This window comes from Chlamydotis macqueenii, chromosome 10, assembly GCF_036417535.1.
Source record: "Chlamydotis macqueenii isolate bChlMac1 chromosome 10, bChlMac1.mat, whole genome shotgun sequence".
In the NCBI taxonomy this organism is placed as follows: Eukaryota; Metazoa; Chordata; class Aves; order Otidiformes; family Otididae; genus Chlamydotis; species Chlamydotis macqueenii.
The window spans coordinates 8,217,070-8,237,572 of NC_141565.1; the positions used below are offsets into that span (position 1 = coordinate 8,217,070).

The following is a 20,503-nucleotide window of genomic DNA, read 5'->3' on the forward strand; positions in this document are numbered from 1 at the left end:
TAAAGAGAAATAAAATGCTGGGAGAATGTATCCTTGCTGCATTTTTACTGAAGTTACAGCCTGTCGTACTTTCTCACATGCATACAGCCAGTTTCAGAAATTATAATGAGGAACTTATTTTCAGTAGCAGAGGATTCATTTTGAGACAAATTTTGTCAGAGAGGTAAAAATGAGTTTAAACAGTATTGTACGTGGATTGGATTTCACCATCCTTTTTATTGATATGAAAGGAAGAAAATTAATGAAATTTAAATTAGCAAAAGCTGTCATATTACAGGTAAAAATACTATTAGAAATACTGTCATGTGAGATACATTGGGACGTATTATTACTGATAAAACAAAGACACAAGGAGATTGTTTTAATCAAATGCTAACGAATGACATTACAGTATATTACAATCGATTAGAGAATTTTCTCGACGATCAGAGTAAAAGCTTGCTTAACAGAGTGTGTTTGTATGTAAAAAAAATCCCCACAAAACAAAACACCAATCTCAAGTCTATCCTAAAGCTCCATTAGAGAGTTAAAATACAGATAAAACAAATGACATAAAACTAAAAAATAATCCGTACCTTCTAATAAAGCTGTGTCATAATGTGTGGGCATGTAAGATTTCCATGTTTAGTCAAGTCACAACTGCACAGAGGAACCCACATCCTGAGATGTGTTAAGTACCTGTCTGTTCCAGCAAGGGCAACTGAACGACAGGAACTTTCTGCCCACCAGAAAGTGGGTCCTAACAGTGGAGAGAGCTTTGATGCCTAAAACACACCAGCCCTCCTTTATGTATGGCACTAGCCAACTAGCAGCCATGTTGCAAATATCTCAAGATACTGAAAAAAATCCAGAGATTAGGCAACACAGAGGAAAGGGAAATTTCTAACTTCATGCCGGATAACTCTAGGGGGAAAAAAGTGTGTGAAAACAAAAGCAATGTTTTTTAATAGAAAACTATTCCTAGTTTTCTGGCAAGCGTTGCTCATCAAGACACCAAACTTGCACAGCTGAAGGACTTATAAAACAGGCACATACATTTTTAACATGCTGTGAACCAGGCAATTTCGATATCCTCAGAAGGTTTGAACTTTGAAAAATCTGAAGTGGGGATTTTGTTCACAACAGTGACTCTGTAAAAATGCTAGGTTTTACTGCACTTGCTGTTTGTGTATCTTTTGAATTGTACTAAATTAATTGGTGGAAGTTATTTTAATTTCTATCAGCATTGCAGAGCTGATACAATAATGTAGTAAAGAGCCATGTTGATTCATCTTTACTGTTATCATCACCTATCTAGAAGGTGGTTAATGACCACATTTTCACTTAAACAAGAGCTTCACAGAAAATATGTGAAATTGTAACCTCTGTGAGATTTCTTCAGAGTCTAGAATCTATCTTATTGGGTGGCAATAAGATAGCAGAAGATTCAGCCCATCATGGGCATGTGGGACACAAATAAAAGTCAAACTGGAAGATACTCAGGTATTACAGTGAGGACATGACACCAGTTAAAAAAAGTGCATGGCGAAGCAGGCTGTAAAGATGTCCAAGTCCTTATGCAAACAGAACAATACTGTATTGATACACTGACTATGCAAATTTGGTTCACCAGTGAAAAAAGAGATATGTTGTAAGCAGGACTTTTTTTTAATAGAGTCGCTCTTCTGAACATAAGTGTATGTAAGTCATAGTAGCTTTGCTTTTAGTTCATTTATTCCAAGTAACTAAAGCCAATCTTTCAGCTTCTATGCATATGCAAACACGTTTATGGTTGTGTTAGAAACGTACACAAACTTACTTAGAAGTACATGAGACTTGGTAAAGTATTGTATTTTCTTCTTTAGTAAGGATGAGTTCACTTAACTGACTGAGCCTAAACTGCTTGCTAAAACATTGCTTTGAAGCTAGTTACAGGTTCCGTTGTCCTAAGCTGAAAGCATAGTCCCTATTTGCACCCATCACATTTTTCCCCCAAAATCAGCTATGAGTGTACAGGCTATTGGTAAATGTGCTGACGTGGGAGAGATCTGTCTGGTCTGTTCATTTAGATGATGAGGTAACCGTGGGGAAGTTCTATGCCACCTTCCTGATACAGGACTACTTTAGGAAATTCAAGAAACGCAAAGAACAAGGACTGGTGGGGAAGTATCCTGCGAAGAATACCACGGTTGCTCTGCAGGTGATTTTGTTTTTACATTTTTGACTAACCATTTTGTCAGCTTACTTGAAATAGCAGGTAGATGAATATTGATTATTGTGCAGTGCTGCAAGGATTTTATTTAGCTGGGAGACTGTTGGTCCTTATTCGTGAGAAAAGTAAAACATAATCCTGCTATTCTGTCTATAACAAGGTAAGTGCAAAAAGTTATTCTCTGTGGATTACTCAAACAGTAGCAACAGTTTTATAAAATTTCTTAGCGAGTCTAGTGGATACATTACAGTCTAACGGTGCTGATGCAAAATCAAATAAATGAAGTTCTGAGCTATCATTTCTGTTCTTTGTTTTGCTTTAATTGTTTGGTTTCTTGTGTTCCTACAATGCTATAAGCCAGTTCTCAGAAAACTATAAGTTATGCATTACCTTATAGTAAAGAGGTTTTTGAGGTATCATTTTCCTACTTGTCATTGTTCTTTTTCTTTTCCACTTATGATAACTGGTGAAATACCTTCCTATCAGTACTTTTTAATATTTGCAAATTTTGAACTTCACATTCATCAATTTATTTTATGGGAAGTAATATTAGCATACTGCATTAATGTCCTGTACTTCTGTCTGTTTCTTAAAACAAGCTATCAAATGAAAACTAGAACAATAGATTTGGCCATCTGTCTCTCAACAGCCCTTCAGCAAGCAGTGCATAGAGTATATGTGATCTAAAGAATATATTCTGAATGTTTCCATGCAATGACATTTGTATTTGTATTATGAACTTTGAAACAGGTAAATGGAAGGCTGTCCTGAAATAATTCCAGACATCATGCACTGTACCATTTTTATTGGGTTGGGACTTTCTGAATTACAGTTAATGCTGAGTAGATTCCTACAAGCTATAAAGATATGGAATATTTCTCATAGCTTTTTATTCTGCTGACAAAATCTAGGAATATGTTTCTAAAAGGGGAAGAATGAGTTAACCTGATTGAGATACTGTTTTCTTTGTTAAAAATCCTGCTCTTTTGTACTTCAGTCTAGCACAATGATCTTTGTTGTCTTAAGTGGGTAATTTGTTAAATTCCTGTTTACTAAGAATGCCTCTGCTGGCAGCTCTGACACACATTCTGTCTCAAGCTACCATAAGCATGAGATGCAACAGGCAGAGAAAAATAAATCACAATTCTTGCTATTGATGTATGAGCACATGGCTTGCCAGGACAGTATGAACTATATTTGCACATCATGAGAGAAGAGAAAATTATGGGGAATGGAAAAGATAAAAAGAAAAAGACTGGAAACACTTGTGAGGAAAGTGAAAGTCACTGGATTTTTAAAGAAGGACTTTACAGGCTTCTTCATTTCTAAAGCATTTGAGCATAAGGAGCTCAGTTAATTTTAATCCACAGTATTACATTTTTCCACTTGTGTTTTTGAAGTTGCACGTGTAACAATATAGAAACAAACACTGAGTTTCCAAATGTGAGTGTGTGATGCTATTTATTATGAGGTAGCCTTCCTGTTCAATAACAAAGATGGAGGGCAAGAGAAAACTGGAAAGAATTAGCTCTTCCTCTGTCTTTAGACAAATATTTTTCAATTTACAACAGCTAAAAAAAAATGACCATAAATCTCTGCTAGGAATCTACAAAGGTTTATGGGATTTGAGGCATGGCACTTACTTTTTTTACTGATTAAAACAATGCTCCTGTGGTAACCACATGAGCCAGGCTGGTAGATGGGAAGGTTAAGTCTTTATTTCTCCCCATTTTCTTCTGTTCTACTTTGGTCTTTCTAACAATCAGTTGCAACTCAACTCAATTTACCAAATAAAAGTGGAAATGCTGTTTCAAAGAAACCTGAAACCTGTGATTGGGAAGAAGCCCAGTCTTGCATGTTTTCAATCCAGCATATAAAGGAATAATATAATTCAGTACAAGAAGCCATAACAAGTCAAATTCAAAGTCAAAATGCTGTGTTTGATAGAATAATTAATTATATGAGGATACAGGTTTAAAACAGACCTGGATATCTTTCTAAAAGAGATGTTCTAATTCAACAAAGAATTGATTTCTTCTGATCCATCCACCCGAAAACAGTCCTGTGGGATGTATTATAGTGACATTAGTATAAGTGATCACAGAGGATCCTTTTGGCCTTATAATATATAAAAATGTGCTGTGTCTTCATTTTCAGCCTCTTCATTCAAGAATTGCTTTGTCTAAAGCTTAAATGCTTATAAAACATTTATGTTTTCAAAAGAATATGTTCGTAACAACTATTTTGGCAGCATAATTTATGGGTATACCATCAAACTTGTTTTTGAACTACAGAAATGTTGTTAAATGATCTCTGAAAGGCTTGTAACTATGAAGATGTTACTTTAGTTCTCAGAGAGCTAGTAGTAGCTATTTTTCCATTTATTCTCTCAGATACTCTCAATAAACTAATGTTTGCAGATCTCTCTGGTGAACAATATACTAAGAAAAGCAGAAACATGGAATATCGGTCTTTCATCCAGTTTCTTAGGGAAATTGTGGTGACTATTATGTCAATACACACCATACTTCCATTGTAAACACCGAAGGAACTTCATACAGCAATCACAGCGGACTTATATCTTTAATACTCAGTTCATCCAGTTGAATTTATTGTTTATTTATGTATCTCCATATAAACAAATTATACAAACTGCGCATACAGTATTCCAGCATCTGACTTTGCTTACTAATGTGTAAGTGGAACAGATTGTGAAGAAAAAAAAGTACTAAATTGGTCAGCCTTCTCTGCTTTCTGGAGGGGAGAAATATCCTCAGCTACACCTGATTTCCTGTCACTGAAATCCACCAGTAATTATGGGACCTTTATTTTTATTCTTGGCTGTATTTACCTTATCTTTTTCTTGTTTTGAGAACTTTTTGAAATTAGAAACTTCCTGTAACCAGGGCAGAGATGTGACTTCAGCAGTAGCTTTTCTCTAGTTTCTCCTTTAAACTACTTAAGATTTCACAGTATCTAGTAGTCATGGTAATACCACTGCAAACAGCTGCTTTCTGGACAGCTAGAAGAGATGAGAGGAACAGAAGCTGGACTAAGTCTGTCTTTAGTTTTTCAAGCACTGTCATTCAGAACCTTCCTATAATAGGAATTGTTTGCTTAAAGCTTTAAATAAGATGAGGAAAATACTTTTTTTTTTTTCAGGCTGAAGTAGGAGAAGGCTTTCTAGCCATCCAGTTATTCTATTTGTAAAGAACAAGACCAACTATATGTTCATATTCTTGTCAACATTTCTTCCTATTGCAGACCAGTTGTCATGTTGCAAAATCCTTAAGCAAACCAGTAGATAAAAAGCAATGTCACCTGTTCCAGTTTGTATCAAAAGCTGTATGAGCAATAAATGCTCTTGTACTTTTGCCGACATCTCTAACTTTCTCGTGGGGTAGTTGGAGTTACCTGCAGAACTAGTTAATTAGTTAAGAACATGCTTCCTAAGGGTCTCATAAACCCTGCAATTGTTGCATTATCTAGCCTGGCCTTCCTTATCTCCCTTCTCCTTCTAGAAAAGGAGAAAACAACATGCTATCAAGCTTTACAATGCATTCCTAACTGTTGAGTGAAGCAAGAGGTGAGTTACAGTTTTGTAATCCTGCTGATGCCTGTAGTTGGCCGTGCCACTCTCTTCCTGGCTTCAGGGCGTAAACATCCACTTAGAGAGAGAAGGTATGTACTCCCTGTGACAAAACCCATTTATTCTCAGGACAACTGTTGAAGCAAGAAATGACTGGATGTTGCCACTTGCCATGTTTTATAAGAATGTAACAGATTTTTTTTTTTTTTAACATATCACTCCTCTTTGCCTTACTTTATTCCTCGTGTTCTCAGTGAGATTTTGTTTGGTTTGTTTCCTTCGTTTTATTTTTTTAATGATAGTTTTGTTTGGTACTGAAGATACTGAAGGGAAAACCGTGTAACCATCAAATAGCCTTAGGCACTGTTTCTTCCAAGAGAGTTACACCTACATTTTTTTACTAGTCCTTTAGTTATATTCTGGGATATTAAGTCAAATGCCTTGCTTTTAGCTAAAACTGTTTAAAACATATACAAAACTCATGCTGCTGTTTCTGATGGCTTATGTTAACATAGGCAGAGAAATGATAACTTCAGCAAACAAGATTAAAAGTCTTTTAGAACTGTGAAGAAAAATCTTCACAATATTACAACTAGAATTCAAGGTCATAAAAAGTAATTTTTTTTCAGCAAGAAAAGCATTTTTTAAGAAAAAAATCTAGTATAAAAGATAAGGAGTCATCTATGTCATCTTTAGGTAGTTGAAGAGAATTATGTAACATAGGACAAAATTATGTGAGCTTGGGAAAGTCCAATGAGGTTTTCTGGTTGCCTACATTACTCATGTTAATAAGTCCTGTTTCAACACATGTGAAAATAAATCTTCCCTTGGAAGCCACATTATTTAGCTAAAGATTCAATCTCTGTACACAGGAAGGCAGACTAACTAAGAAGCATGTGTAAAAATACTGTTCTTAGAAGGTGTTATCTTTAGAGAGACAGTAAAAGGATTTAATGTCAAGGTTAAGTAAGAAGATGCAGATTTTTTTTTGTTAGATTAAGTAGTTTTGGCAGTAATGTAATAACTAAAATCCATGGCATCTTATTTTTACCCTTTGCCTAAATGTCTTTTCTGTCATTTGCAATTCACTAGATAAAAGCATTCTATGCGTGCAGTTATATTGACATAAAAATGTTTTTCCAGCACTTTTCAGCCAGATGACTACAGCAAAATTTACTTTATCAAGCCTCTTATCCCACTTGAACAAGTTATTAGTGTATATTTGTCAGTAAAATACTCCTAAATTTCAAGAAACTTTCATCATCCTTTGACTTTTGAAGAACGCAAAGGATGCACTTTTCTCTTACTTTTAAAGAATATTTTGTTACGTATAGTCACATAGTTATTGAAAAGCAGTTTTGAGCTAGGGGAGTTCAATGGCTTGAGGAAATAATAGGGTTCTTAGGCAGTTCTGAATGAACTGTTTTAATTAACACTGCTTTTTTACATACGCACCTCTTGTGTCCTTAATTACTCCTAGTTAAAATTAGGATGCTAACACTCTCAAATTTAATTTCAGATAATGCTTGAAAAATTCAAACTAGTGAAAAATGTTTTCTATTGCTTTAGATTCTCCCTTTACTATATTGGTCTATAAACCAAAACAAAAAAAAAAATCATAAATTGCAGTATGCATGAACTACCTAGCCCTGATGATATTTCTGCATCTGACAGCAGTGATAAAGATGTGCAGAGAGAATCTCACTAAGGGAATCCTCTTGGCTGCTGCTTCTCTGATGTCAAAGATGTCAAGAGATACAAAACATCAAGAAAAAACAATGAGAACATACGATGAAATTTTTCCCCTCCAAAGAGGGGGGGGGAGAGTTTTGTATCTAATAGGGAGTTACCCTGCCTTTCTGACAACAAAATCAAAGCAGTTCTTTAAAGGAGTTGCACTTGATTCTGCTTTCACTTTGAAATGAGCTGTATTTTTCATGCAGTGCTGTTAAAACTGCTGCTTTTGTCCTTTTGAACCTGTTAAGTAAGAGGTTGATATAGTTGATCAGTGGTAAGTATTTAACAAGACTGAATAAATTTGAAATTGATATTGAATTCTCTGGTAGGAAAACTAACAGCTTTAAAGACACCCCTTGTAAAGTTTATTTTTTTTCTTCCCCTTCCTTTTCACTTAGCATACTTGAATTTCTCTCTCTACAAGGTAGTGATATTTGGTCCTTAATTTGACAAAATATTTCTTAGAAATAGCTTTTTCACTATGCAGGTGGCTCTTTCACAGTGTAATGGTACTGTAACAAACTAAACTAGGGAAAGAAAAGGAAAACTGATAGTGGTGAGTGGGCAGACATTTACTTCTGTAAGAGATTTTATTCAACTGTGTTGAGCATTTGATCAAACTCTTCCAGACACTAGTGTGAGGAGTGGCTGTTTCTGCCTCTCAGGGAACAGTGTAGAAGCTGTAAAATCAGCAGCTTCTGAATTAACACTAGGAAAATTACAGAATACTTTTTTTTTCCTCAGTATGACTTCAGGAGTTTTAACACATGAAACTGTGAAAATCTCATCCTTCGCCTAAATTTTATTTGGTTCCATGAGACTAAAACTTGCGTACTGCGTCAAGAGAATGTCACTGGCAGCCCCCTCACCATTTTGGGGCCGGGACCTCCACCCAACTGCAATAAAGAAAACAGCTGCTTCTGTTACTGGGTTTGAGAAATGTTTGAGGAGGAGAAGAAACAATAAAAGTTTGGGCTGAGTTAGGAGATTAGAACAGAGCTCCCTGCAAAACTAGATTTGCTTTGTGAATACCAGAGCATGCAGCAGGCAGGAATTCCCCTCCTTGGTCCACCCTAATTGTGCATTCAATGTAATTTTTATTCTGTATAACTCAGTTTTTTTTTATCAAGGATGCAGCTTTTGCTGTAAGCCTAACAGAGGTTACTGTTTGGGTACCTGTAATGAGAGAAGAGGAAGCACTTGAGAAGGTGAGTGGGTCTCAGGAGATGATCTGCTCAGGCTACTCAGCAAAGTCTTTTTGCTGTGAAGTTTAAATTCCTCCTCTCTCAGAAGAGGACTCTTCAAATTATAACCAACAGCAGTTTGTCTAAACTTGCACATTGTCACCAAAAATATCTTCAGAAATGAAAAAACAATATTCCTCGGAATTACAATAGTCTGTCTTCTGCAGACCGAGGGTTTTTCATGCCTTATGAAGGGAAGAAAAGCAAGTGGTTCTGAAATGACAGATAACCAGTTCATGTTAGCTATCTACTGTCATTTCTGTGGTTTTATGTCTGCTCGTGGGGCGTGAGAAGAAAAATTCCTTAGGGCTCACAGTGTCTGTCTTATGCTATTGACTGATACTTAAGCAATGAGAACAAACATATTTTCTGGGTAGAATCAGAACAAAATTATATTTGTAGCTGTAGTTTAGGAGATGTCTTTTTGTAGTGATGGAAAATTGTATTGGGCTAAACAGTAGTCATGTTGCTAGTAAAATAAATGTTAAGTGAAGCATGAACAAGTTTAATTACTTCTGTCTATACTCAGAGTTAATTAATTACACACTATTTTTCCTAGTGAAAATACTTACTGTAAACTATGTAGTGTTTGCATCTATATTTCATATTTCTTTACATGTAACCCTCTTTGTTAATACATACAAATAAAAGCTAAAGGATGTTCACAAGTATAATTATTATTTTTGCTCTCTGCAAATTTGATAAGTAATATCAGCCCTGCAGTAAACAGTAAAAGAAAAAAAAAAAAGCCTAGTGGGCATCAGCTAAGGGGTTAATATGTTGCTCAAGTTCAATTTAATTGTGCTTCCATGTTTGTGTTGTGTTCACAGAAAGGCTTAGCTTTGAAGGGAGTCTGGGTTTGACCAAAAGCACGGAGCTTTGGTGTAGTTGTAGAGCAGTGCACTCAGCTTCAGCGGTAGAAGATGGGCTCTGTGGAGATGCATAAAACAGGGGAATCGAGACTTGACTACTATGTCTCTTACATTCACTGCTATAGCGTAGGTGTATTCAGCTACTTTTCTGCATGCTTATTTTCTTATTTTAGTAGTTCTTGCATTGTATTCTGTTCATACTAACCTCAGTTTATTTTTATGTTAGTGTCAGCGTAGCTTTGGGGTTTTTTTGTTCTGTTTGGTTTTCTTTGCTATAAAATAAGCAGGTAGTAAAAACATGTTCATGCCTCAAAAGAAGGACCATTGTGTATTTTATGTGCCTAGAAATAGTGTAGCTGATAGTTGTTCTTATTATTTAAATAATGTTACTGTGCTTGCATTTCTTAAACTAAGCTTGACCTGCATCTATACGGAGGTTGCACCATACCTCAAAATGGATGTGGGCTGAGTTTAGATATAGGGAAAATTATCTTTTTGTAAGTCTAGTATTTATAAGCATTTAAATGTTTTTCTAAACGTTGTGACTCTGGAGTCTTGCATTATATACACATTTCTTCATATAGGATGTATCTTAAATGGTGTTACTGGTTTATGTATACTGTAGATGTGGAAAATTGATTTAAAAATATATTTTGCATTTGTTAAAGGTAGTCTTTTTAAAATGTTTAATTGTTTAATGTTTTAATGCTTAACTTTTAAATATTTTGGTGTGAAGTGCTTTTCAAGCATCTTTAATCTTAACAGTGTCTAAACGACCAATTCAGAAATACACTTATTAGTCATATGACACTTCTTTTCTCACTGAGGGACTCCTACAGCTCCATTATTTCAGCATTTGAAAGCACATGTGTATCATCTCAATGCTGTGTCAGAGACAGGGGCATCATTAATTGTCTCTTGAGATGCTATTTAGGACCCAGCACTGGTATATTAGTGCCTCTTGCCATCTTGAAAACATTGCAGGTGCTATTATGCCTCATAAAGCACAGCTGCACAGAATTATCATGTTAATTTGAAGTCCTCTTGTGCATTTACGGGAAAGCCTATTTAAAGACATGCTTGGGTTTATTATGTAATTATGTTGTTCAGTGCACTGTGTGTCACTGGTTTGCTAACTAACCATCAGATGGATACGTCTCATGTTTCTCATGCCTACAAGGAAAAAATTAAGCAAGGAAGGCATCAACAATTACATTTTGGTGAGAAAGTGCCTGAATAAGAAGTAACTTATTTTGCAAACTTCTAGTGAAATCTCTAGAATAGAATTGGAGGCAGTCAAGCACAGTAGCATTAATCTCTTTTCTTCCTCTACTTCAAAGAAACAACAACAAAATAGAAAAACCTGAGTAGAAACAACAGATGTCCCCTTGTGGAACAGCATGAATAATTCAATGATGCAGTTTTGATCAATATTATCCCTATAGAACTGGTGCCTAAACATCTCTTGCATGTTTTATCTGTTCCATTACAGGCCATTTCATCTTCCAGTGTGTTTGATGAAGGCAGGATTTGCTAAAAGGTATAGGGTAAAATGCACATAAATATTAACACTCGTGAGAAAAAAAAATATGCATTTTTTTTCCAGTTACTGGTACATTAGGCAAAGGTATTTGTGTATAGCAAATAATAGTACTCTGTGTTGGAAAGTTAGAGATTAACTGAACTGAACAGTGTTGTGTTCTGCAATATACTGGGATTATTAAACACATTTTCTTAGAAATGTGAACCACCTGACTGATTTAACAGCCTTGTGAACCAGGCAGATTTTCAGTCCGGCGAGCTGAGATGGATATTAGATGTATATAAAATGGCAGAACTGGCCCCTTCTTGAAATTATGTGAATTGTGTTTTGGTTTCAAAAAAAAAAGGGAAATAAATAAATAGTTATAATTCACATTTCTACTTATTTAGGGAAAAATTTTAAAGGTGTTTTTTAGTGCTGAAATAGCCTAAAATAATCTTGACATTTCCTTTAAGTGAAAGGCAAGCATTCTCTGGACATGAGAAAATCTTCAGGTATTAAGAGTCTGCCATAAAAATAAGGGTGTAAGGGAGAGTGTGACCCTTCCAGTAATCTCTTAACAACCAAACGAAATTTTAGGAAAGTTCTTATCTCAGTCTTTAGTGTCTACTCATTGTTCTGTTTAGGGAAAGTAAAGAGGATTTAGCTGTGATTTCCTTGCCTCTGCAGCTCTGATAAGCCAAGCTCAAAGACTGTGAGGAAGTAAGTTCTGTATAACACTTAAATTTGACTTGAAAAAAAAACCAGTCGTTATAGCATGATGCTTCAGGAATATGGCTAGTCTTGAATTGTTATATGTAATAATAAGGAAGGATCTTATGATGTTCCACTTAAGGAAATAATTACCTCCTAAGAACTTAAGCAGTTGTGGTGGAAAAGAAACAAGCACACTTCTGGTAAATGTAGACAATTCACTATCCACGCTCTCTTTTTGAAAAGCAACATATACTCAGTTTTTCTTTTTTCCTCTGAAAGAAATCACCTCAAATGTAGGTGTAGCAGCTTTTAGAACCTCACATTGCCCTCTTGTGCTTTATAATGTCTCTAATTCTTGCTGCATAGACTAAGATGGGCAATGTGATACAGGGAGATGTGTATCAGAAGGACCCTCCTTCCCTGTAAACGAATAGAGAGATGTGGGGAAGGTTGGTTTGACTTTTCTGTATGTTCTTTTATTTAAGAGATACTGGTTCTGAAGTGCTTGAAGGTAAAGTCAAATATTTTGTCAGTCCATGCTACCTCTACAATATTCACACAAGATATTAAATGTGGTTCAGAGGAGGAATTTTGCTACTGACATTTAAGTACCAGTTCCTGCATTTTTACATCAGCCCCACTTCAGTGGTTGCTGACCAGTCTCATGAAGGATTGTCTTACCAGTAAGAGCTCAGCATGGTGAGAATTTGTCTCACTATGCAGCATTCTCCTGTCATAAAAATTGTTCTTAGAAACTTAGAATACTTACAGATTACACCAGGTAGAATGAGGCAGTGTGTGGGGGGAAGTCATTTGAATGAGAGAGCTTACTAAATTGTTGTAGGTAGTTCTGTTAGAGGAAATAAACTGAGGAATATTTTAATTCTGCAGGCAGATGTTGCAGATGTGGCTTCTGTACTGGCTGTGAGTGAATAAAGCTGATTGGTTTAGTTTAACTAGCATGCACTTTTACATACGGTGATCAAGGTTTTAGTCTTCTGCTGTTGACTGTGTCATTGCAAGAGGTCTGTTACATGAAAATGGGTATTACTGAGGAGAGATGAGATGATAAAAGCTGCCTGCTTTTTCTTGAGTGAAGGAGTAATTCACCAAGAAGTAAACCAGAAGGCAGTTGGAAATGTAATCAAAATTAAATTACTGTTGAATATGTTGCTGCCAAACACATGACTTTTCTCAGCTTTTAGGTATATATTTGTGGGACTTTGTCACAATTTGGCAGACAGGAATATAAACTAGTAGTTTTTGCCAGGGTTAATTTTTTTAATACTGCTAGCTGAGAGTATTGTGTTCACAGAAAGGCTTAGCTTGAAGGGAGCCTGGGTTTGACTGAAAGCATGGAGCTTTAGTGTAGTTGTAGAGCAGGCTTGCTAATGATTGAATAACCAAAATATAATAGTAATCCTCTGCTAAATAAATACTGCCTTCGCCTCTGCTAAATAAAAAGAAGTGTTTGGTCTTCTACTTTGAAGTCTCTGCCCTAAAGTGTTAGTTTTACTTCCCTTTAGCACCTTACAGAATTATGACATTAGCAACCTTGCAAAGGTTTTGACTGTGCAATTAGCATAAGTGGGAGAAAGCACCATGTATTCATGAAATGTATGTTGTATATTAACTCACTAGCAAATGGTTTTTAGAGCCTTTCTCAATTATAGCATAACTCTCAAAGTTCATTCCTGAGGAAGAAAATACAATTGCCAGTACACGTACCTAATATTGTTAGTCAAGTGCTGTTTTCTGGAAGTCAGATACTGGTATGAGTGAAACCTGAAGAGGAGCCTATGGGAAATCTACACTGTTAGATACAAAGCTTTTTGGTTCATCCCTTTCCAGGTTATGATTGCCCACATTGCATAAATTTGCTGGAGACCAAAATAAGTATTTTGCTCTCCAGCAAACCAACTATTTCTGTTTTGAGCTGAAACCTGTCTGCAATGCTGTGGTGTACGCCAGGGAGCATGTGTGGTAGGCAGTGTGAATGGGATCAAGCCATGTTTGGTGTCCTGCAAGGTCCTTCAGCTCCTGGAACTGTGAAATACATGAAATTCTCTACACATCTCCATGCCACCTCAGGGCAAGTAACATGCAATGTCATGCCGTAGAAGTACAGCTCTGATGGGCTGTGACAGCCCTCATCTGCATTAAAAAAATGCAGAAAAGTAATAAATCAGAGTTTTCGATCATAATCAAGAATTGAGCCAAGTGCTGTGCGTGATTTTGAGTTGTGTAAGTGTATTAAAGGGCGAAACAAATAAATCTTTGATTTTTTTTTTTTTCTGAACTAGAGGAGATAAAAAAGTTTTAAAAAAGGGTTGAGAAGAACAAGATTGCATTTTTTGCTCTGGACCATGACAGCCAGAATTAAAACAGGAAAAATATCTCCTTTTTGAAGTAAGGCAAAAGCACTGAGTTCTTGGGCCTGAGTATGATGTCTGCTTCCTCTCCAATGTGCAATTCTGTCTTTGGCAATTTCAGTGTTATCCCTTTTCCTAATTGTTGCTTGTGGCAGCAGGCTTGAGATGAATATGAACCGATACACACTGAGGTCCATGCTACTGTAGCTAGATGTTTTCTGTCGTAAACTAAATCTTTAAATCAAATATCTGCATATCACAGTGCAGTGCGGATGAGCTGGAATTATTTCACTGCTTCCTTTTCCATTTGAGCTCTGCTAAAACTGCTATTGTTAAAGCAAAGATCTCTTTGTTTCCTTCGTGGACACAGGCTGCAAACACATTTTTAACATTATATATGCATCTCATTGAAATGCATTTTATTATAGTTCTTGCTGATTACTTTATCATAAGATGAATTTTATTTCCATAGGGTTCCATAAACATCAGTGGTCTTTTAGTCAGGATCTACACTGTGGTAATAAAGACATGATCACCTCAACAGGATTGTACTGGAATATAAGCCTTTTATTAATAACAGTAGAGAGACATATAACAGGATGCATCCTCTATGGATGTCAGGATATAAAAACTTGTTAACTGTCCTTTAAAATAAATTTACATGCCTGTGATTAAAGAACAAAAAAGAATTTGCATTCCTAATATATTATGATATTGTCATTGATTTAGGCAGGACTAAGGACACTTCATGATATTGGCCCTGAAATACGCCGAGCTATATCCTGTGACTTGCAAGATGATGAACCAGAGGAAAACAATCCAGAGGAGGAGGAAGATGTTTATAAAGTAATGTCAGAACACAGCTACATGAATTGTTTTATCCTATAATATGAGATTAAAGAATTATGTTACCCCTGAATATGGAATAATAATAGTAATTATTATTAAAAATGTCCTAATCAGAACAATATAAACATTTTCTAAATAAGTATATTATGTATCTATCTCTATTAAAATGGTGTTACTAGGACACTTGCATCTCATCATAAATTTAGGAAGCACTCCCTGCAGGGTGATTCTCCTGCCCGTAATTCTTTCTTATTAATTCTTTTTTTTTTTTCCTTAAGCAAATCCTAAGAAAAGGTATGAACCTTGCCATCTCAAGTTTTTATAGTGGCAAGGTTTAAACTGGAAGTGTCTTAACTTCTGCAGTGGTAGATAGGAAGCAGAGAATGAAATTCTATGCAGCCAAACTACAACAGACACAGAGCTGTGTATTTTAAAATGAATGCCTGGAATTACCCAGAAGTCAGCTAAACATAGAGGAGGGCCGTGAAGATGATAAGAGGGCTGGAGCACCTTTCCTACGAGGACAGGCTGAGAGTTGAGGCTGTTCAGCCTGGAGAAGAGGAGGCTCTGGGGAGACCTTATAGCGGCTTTCCAGTACCTCAAGGGGGCCTACAAGAAAGATGGGGAGAAGCTGTTCAGTAGGGCCTGTTGTGATAGGACGAGGTGTTATGGTTTTAAAATAGAGGGAGGCAGATTTAGATTGGATATTAGGAAAAAATTTTTTACAGTGCGAGTTGTAGAACACTGGAACAGGTTGCCCAGAGAGGTGGTGGATGCCCATCCCTGGAAACGTTCAAGGCCAGGCTGGTTGAGGCTCTGAGCAACCTGATCTGGTTGAAGATGTCCCTGCTCCTTGCAGGGGGCTTGGACTAGATGACCTTTGAAGGTCACGTCCAACTCTAACCATTCTATGATTCTGTGATTCTAAATGCCATTTCTAATTTCCTGTGAGGCATATAAATAAGAACCAATCTGATAAAAAAGATTAGTTTTTCTCTTTTACGCTATAGATATTCAGTCTAATAATGAACGCACAAAGTTAGTATTATAATCAGGGGTGATCTGCAAGAAAACTTAATTTTTCACAAGCATTTCAGAAGAAGCAGATGTAAAAGCATGCTTCTGCAGTAACTATGTCAGAAGCCCCATAGCTTGCTAATGTCCTTTGCAAAAAAGGAGGATGTGGCGCTGGAGACGGTGCCGCAGCTGCCATCAGTAGATGCATTTCTCTGCCAACCACCATTACCTCCTGTCTTCCCTAGATTGAGCTTCAAGACAGACTGCTGTCATCCACGACCCACACCTGGCTAGACAGGGAGGCTACATAATCTGGGTCAGATGTAAAAGAGAGCTGCATGTCATAGTCATAACTTAGCACTTCATTCTCTCTTTCACCATCCATTACACTCTTCAGGGCTGATCAAGAGTTACTGCTCTTTCTTGTACCTCTGCAAGAAGAAAGAATGGAAGCACTCAAGCTTAATGTTACCTACTTGAAATATGCTTGCAAGCTGCTGCATGGCACTCCATCTTGTCTGAGTGATGCCTGTTGCAAACCAATGCTCTGGGAGAGCAGGAGAGAACTCCACCAAAGTGTTCTCAAAAATTAAGCAGACACATCCCTTTCCGAGGAAGTTGGTGCATGTTCATGTATGGGAATCTAGGTTTCTCCTGTGTAATAAAACATGGAGAAAGCTGGATGTCACAGTTGTACGGAAAAAGAATAATGATCACAGCATAATGTTAATTTGATTCTGAAATACAAATATGGTCATTATCACAATCACACCTCTGCCGCTTCAGGAGATCCCATCTGAAGCATCATAAAATTAGAAAAAAAAATAAATCACAGTTTATTTGAATTGCTACTTTTGAATGCATGTAGGAGAGAAAAGTAAGTTATCACTGTCAAAAATATGTTCTGTTAAGCTGTCTGATGTAATTTTTTTCTTTCTCTCCCCCTAAAACAGAGGAATGGTGCCCTCTTTGGCAACCACATAAACCATATTAGCAGTGACAGACGAGATTCATTTCAACAGATCAACACCACACACCGTCCCTTACACGTTCAGCGGCCTTCAATTCCATCTACAAGTGATACTGAGAAAAATATATATTCTCAGGCAGGAAATTCTGTATACCACAATCATCATAATCACAACTCAGTAGGAAAGCAAGTTCCAAACTCAACAAATGCCAACCTCAATAATGCCAACGTGTCCAAAGCTGTTCATGGAAAACATACAAATTTTGGAAATCATGAGCATAGATCTGAAAACAGTTACCATTCTTACTCCAGAACTGATCATGAGAAGCGCAGAAGGCCAAGCAGTAGGAGGTAAACTTACAAATGTGTGTTTGCTTTTAAATAAGTATATATATTATAAATACACTACATGAAACTAATTTGTATATTTAGCTTCATTTCTGTTGCCTAATGATATATTAAATGTATTTGAAATATAGCTCTGATGTATGGGAAATGTATATCACTTTAATAAGGTTTGAAAGTAGCAGTTTTCCTCAAAGTGAAATTATTAGTTACAGCACAGACATTATAATCACCAATTAATTTCTCTAAACTACCTTATTTTAAAATATCTTTTTCCTTATTTTCATGGATTACCTGGATAGAACCCGCTACTATGAAACATACATTAGGTGAGTTGATGTTCTGACATAATTAAAGAGGACAAAGTATTTTTGCTAGCTTTCTGGTTTGCTAGCTTGCTTTTTCTTCTACAGTACAAGTCTCAAAATTAACTGTATGACAATGCATATGCTGAGTACCTTAAGTGATGATTTCTAAGTCAAATTTTCCACTGCCTTTTCTGAAAGGATAAGCTTCTGGTAAAGAATTATTCAAGCCCTTTTAAAAGTCCAGGCAGGTTTTTACAATTTTCAACAGACAGAAGATCACACCTGATTGTAGCCCTTGTTTAATATTGACTTGTAAAGACTGGGAAAAACCACTGGCTTTAGCTTTGATAAATATTCATGTGTACAGTTCCATTTATAGAGGAGCCAAAATCATTCCTTGTCTAAGGAATATTGACTATTTTCAAAGACAACTTTTAAAAATAGGAATAGGAATATTGAATATTTTCAAAAACAACTTTTAAAAATAGGATATATTGTGTTATTTGAAGTGCATTGGTAAATGTATATTCAGTGCTAGGTTTTAATGTTTAGATTTGCACATCTGTTTCCAGTGTTTCTTGGAATACCTCAGTGAGTGCTCCTTAATATTTTACCTATTTGGCAAACTTTAGACATTTGAGAGAGGCTATGTTTCTCTAAAGTATTTACATTTTGTGAAAATGTCTTAAATGTATTTCACTTCACTGATCATCCCCATATTAATTATTTTAATGAGGATAGAAATAAAGGGGATTCATCATTAAGAAATGATAAAACAGGCAAGTTCTGAACTGTAGTTCTGTGCAATTTGCTATCACACCACGTTCTGACAACAGGAGAGTTGTTAATGCTTGCCTCTTTTTTCTTGTTTACTTTTTTTTTTTTTCTCTTGGAAGCACATTAAAAGAACTATGTGTAAAATATACAGTACATAATTTATAGAAATAAAATATAAAAAAAGTAAGTGTTTGTTTGCTACTTACAGATCTGACTCTGGTGATGGGCGTCGACCTACGATTTGCCGTGAAGAACGTGATGTTCAAGACTATTGCAATGATGATCATTATTTGGGAGAGCAGGAATATTTTAGTGGAGAAGAATATTATGAAGAAGACAGTATGTTGTCAGGAAGCAGGTCAGGATATTTGATAATCTGTGAAAAATATTTCAATAAATAAGATACATATCTGTAAAGGCTTCACTAAGTACTCTTACATTGAAAATTCTCTAATGAAGTTAATGTTCCACAACTGCTGGCAAGTGAAATGGTGACTATGACTTTCATATTTGGCATTGTGCTGATTCCAGCAAAACTTTTGCATGAAATTCAAAGGCAAACACAAAGTTCCTTTGTGCTGAGTATAAACTAGACAGTGGACAATCAAAGTGCTTCATTTATAAATAAAATTTCATGTACAATGGCAGAAGGATCAAGCTCGGATAGAGGAACCTTTAGAAATAGTTTTATTCTCTTTTTTTAACTTGAAAAGTGAAACCGGTGAACTGTGGACTGAAATCATAAGGTAGTACTAGCTGGACCAATAAAGAATTGGATTACTTCCTTTTGAAAATTCTCATTATACCTGTTTATTAATAACCCTGCTCTTGGCACCATTTTTTATCCCCTTAGTACAAACACTTAACACTGTCATAGTTGTTCCAGCCTTTATATGTTTGGAATAGATGTTTTTTAAGGTTTATTCATAAGCTTTATGGAAATGCCATCAATTGAATTTCAGTCAACAACTAGCATTTCTTACAAATTTGTATTACTGCAAAATGGCCAAATTTTATTCATCTGAGGCTTTTTGCTGTAATTGCAGAGTTCTAGTTTTGTAACCTGGTTCCTCTCAGTTTCCTAACTCATTTCTGTTTTCTCCAGACAAAACTTGGAGTAGTATTCTAGTTAATTATAGTATTTCTGTCCAGTAGTGTTTTTTAACAATTCTTGCCTGATCCTGTCTGTTTGACTCCTGTGATCTTTGCATTCAGTATCTTACTTTCAGATTTACAAAGTAAAGGCTTTACTGTAATTTTGGTAAATTTAAGCTTTTCTCTGCAGCTTTATTTCAGAGTTTCTTCAGAAGCAGACTGGGGTGGGTTTTTCTAACTTTAGAACAGTGGCTCCCAAGTTAGTTTGACTTTGAGCATTACCATCTGAGCACTGTGCCATCGGCTTTAGGCAGCAGTGGCTTCAGCAGTAGGACAGGTCCTAACTTCACAGTAGGAGCACTCCTGTGTAAAAGTAATAGATTTCCAGTTGTTCAGGCAACGATTGGGTGCTGCTTTGGGAGGAAGTCCTGATATTCCTCATTTAGTCTTTAAAATGTGAGACCATTCCAGTGTTTTCTGAGTATGAGCCTGGCATGGAACATAACTTATATTTGGTAATACTGAAGGGCTTACTGTTTTTAAAAAAAAAAAAAAAAATCACCTTTTCCCCAAATATCTAATTATTTTTAAAATTCTATAATACTCACCTTCTCATTATGACATTAAAAGACATGGGCGTTTATGAGATCTTCAGTAAATTATGCTCATCTTCCTTAAAATAGCTGTTTCCCTTCTGCTGAATAAATAACTTCTCAAAAATATCTTCCACTTCTGTCATTAAATTTTTATTTTGAAGTCCAGCCCAGAAGTAGAGGAATTCATTGCCATTTAATCTTAGATCCGTAGGTGCATATGCACAAGTGCCAGACATGCTTAATTCTCCTCCTCCTCCTCCTCTACTGTCTTTCCTTGCCATCTGAATTCCGGCAGGACTGGC

The 20,503-nt window shown here is 36.0% G+C and overlaps 1 protein-coding gene across 2 annotated transcripts in view; it reads left to right on the forward strand.

The window, feature by feature from the left end:
• CACNA1D (calcium voltage-gated channel subunit alpha1 D) overlaps positions 1-20,503 on the forward strand; it is a 195,715-nt gene that overhangs the window by 167,054 nt on the left and 8,158 nt on the right. For both annotated transcript variants that reach the window (XM_086755918.1, XM_086755919.1), the window contains 5 exons: positions 2,049-2,179; positions 14,974-15,090; positions 17,064-17,431; positions 17,728-17,754; positions 18,719-18,868. In XM_086755918.1, coding sequence (XP_086612044.1) covers positions 2,049-2,179; positions 14,974-15,090; positions 17,064-17,431; positions 17,728-17,754; positions 18,719-18,868 — 793 coding nt within the window. The remainder of the gene's footprint in view (positions 1-2,048; positions 2,180-14,973; positions 15,091-17,063; positions 17,432-17,727; positions 17,755-18,718; positions 18,869-20,503) is intronic.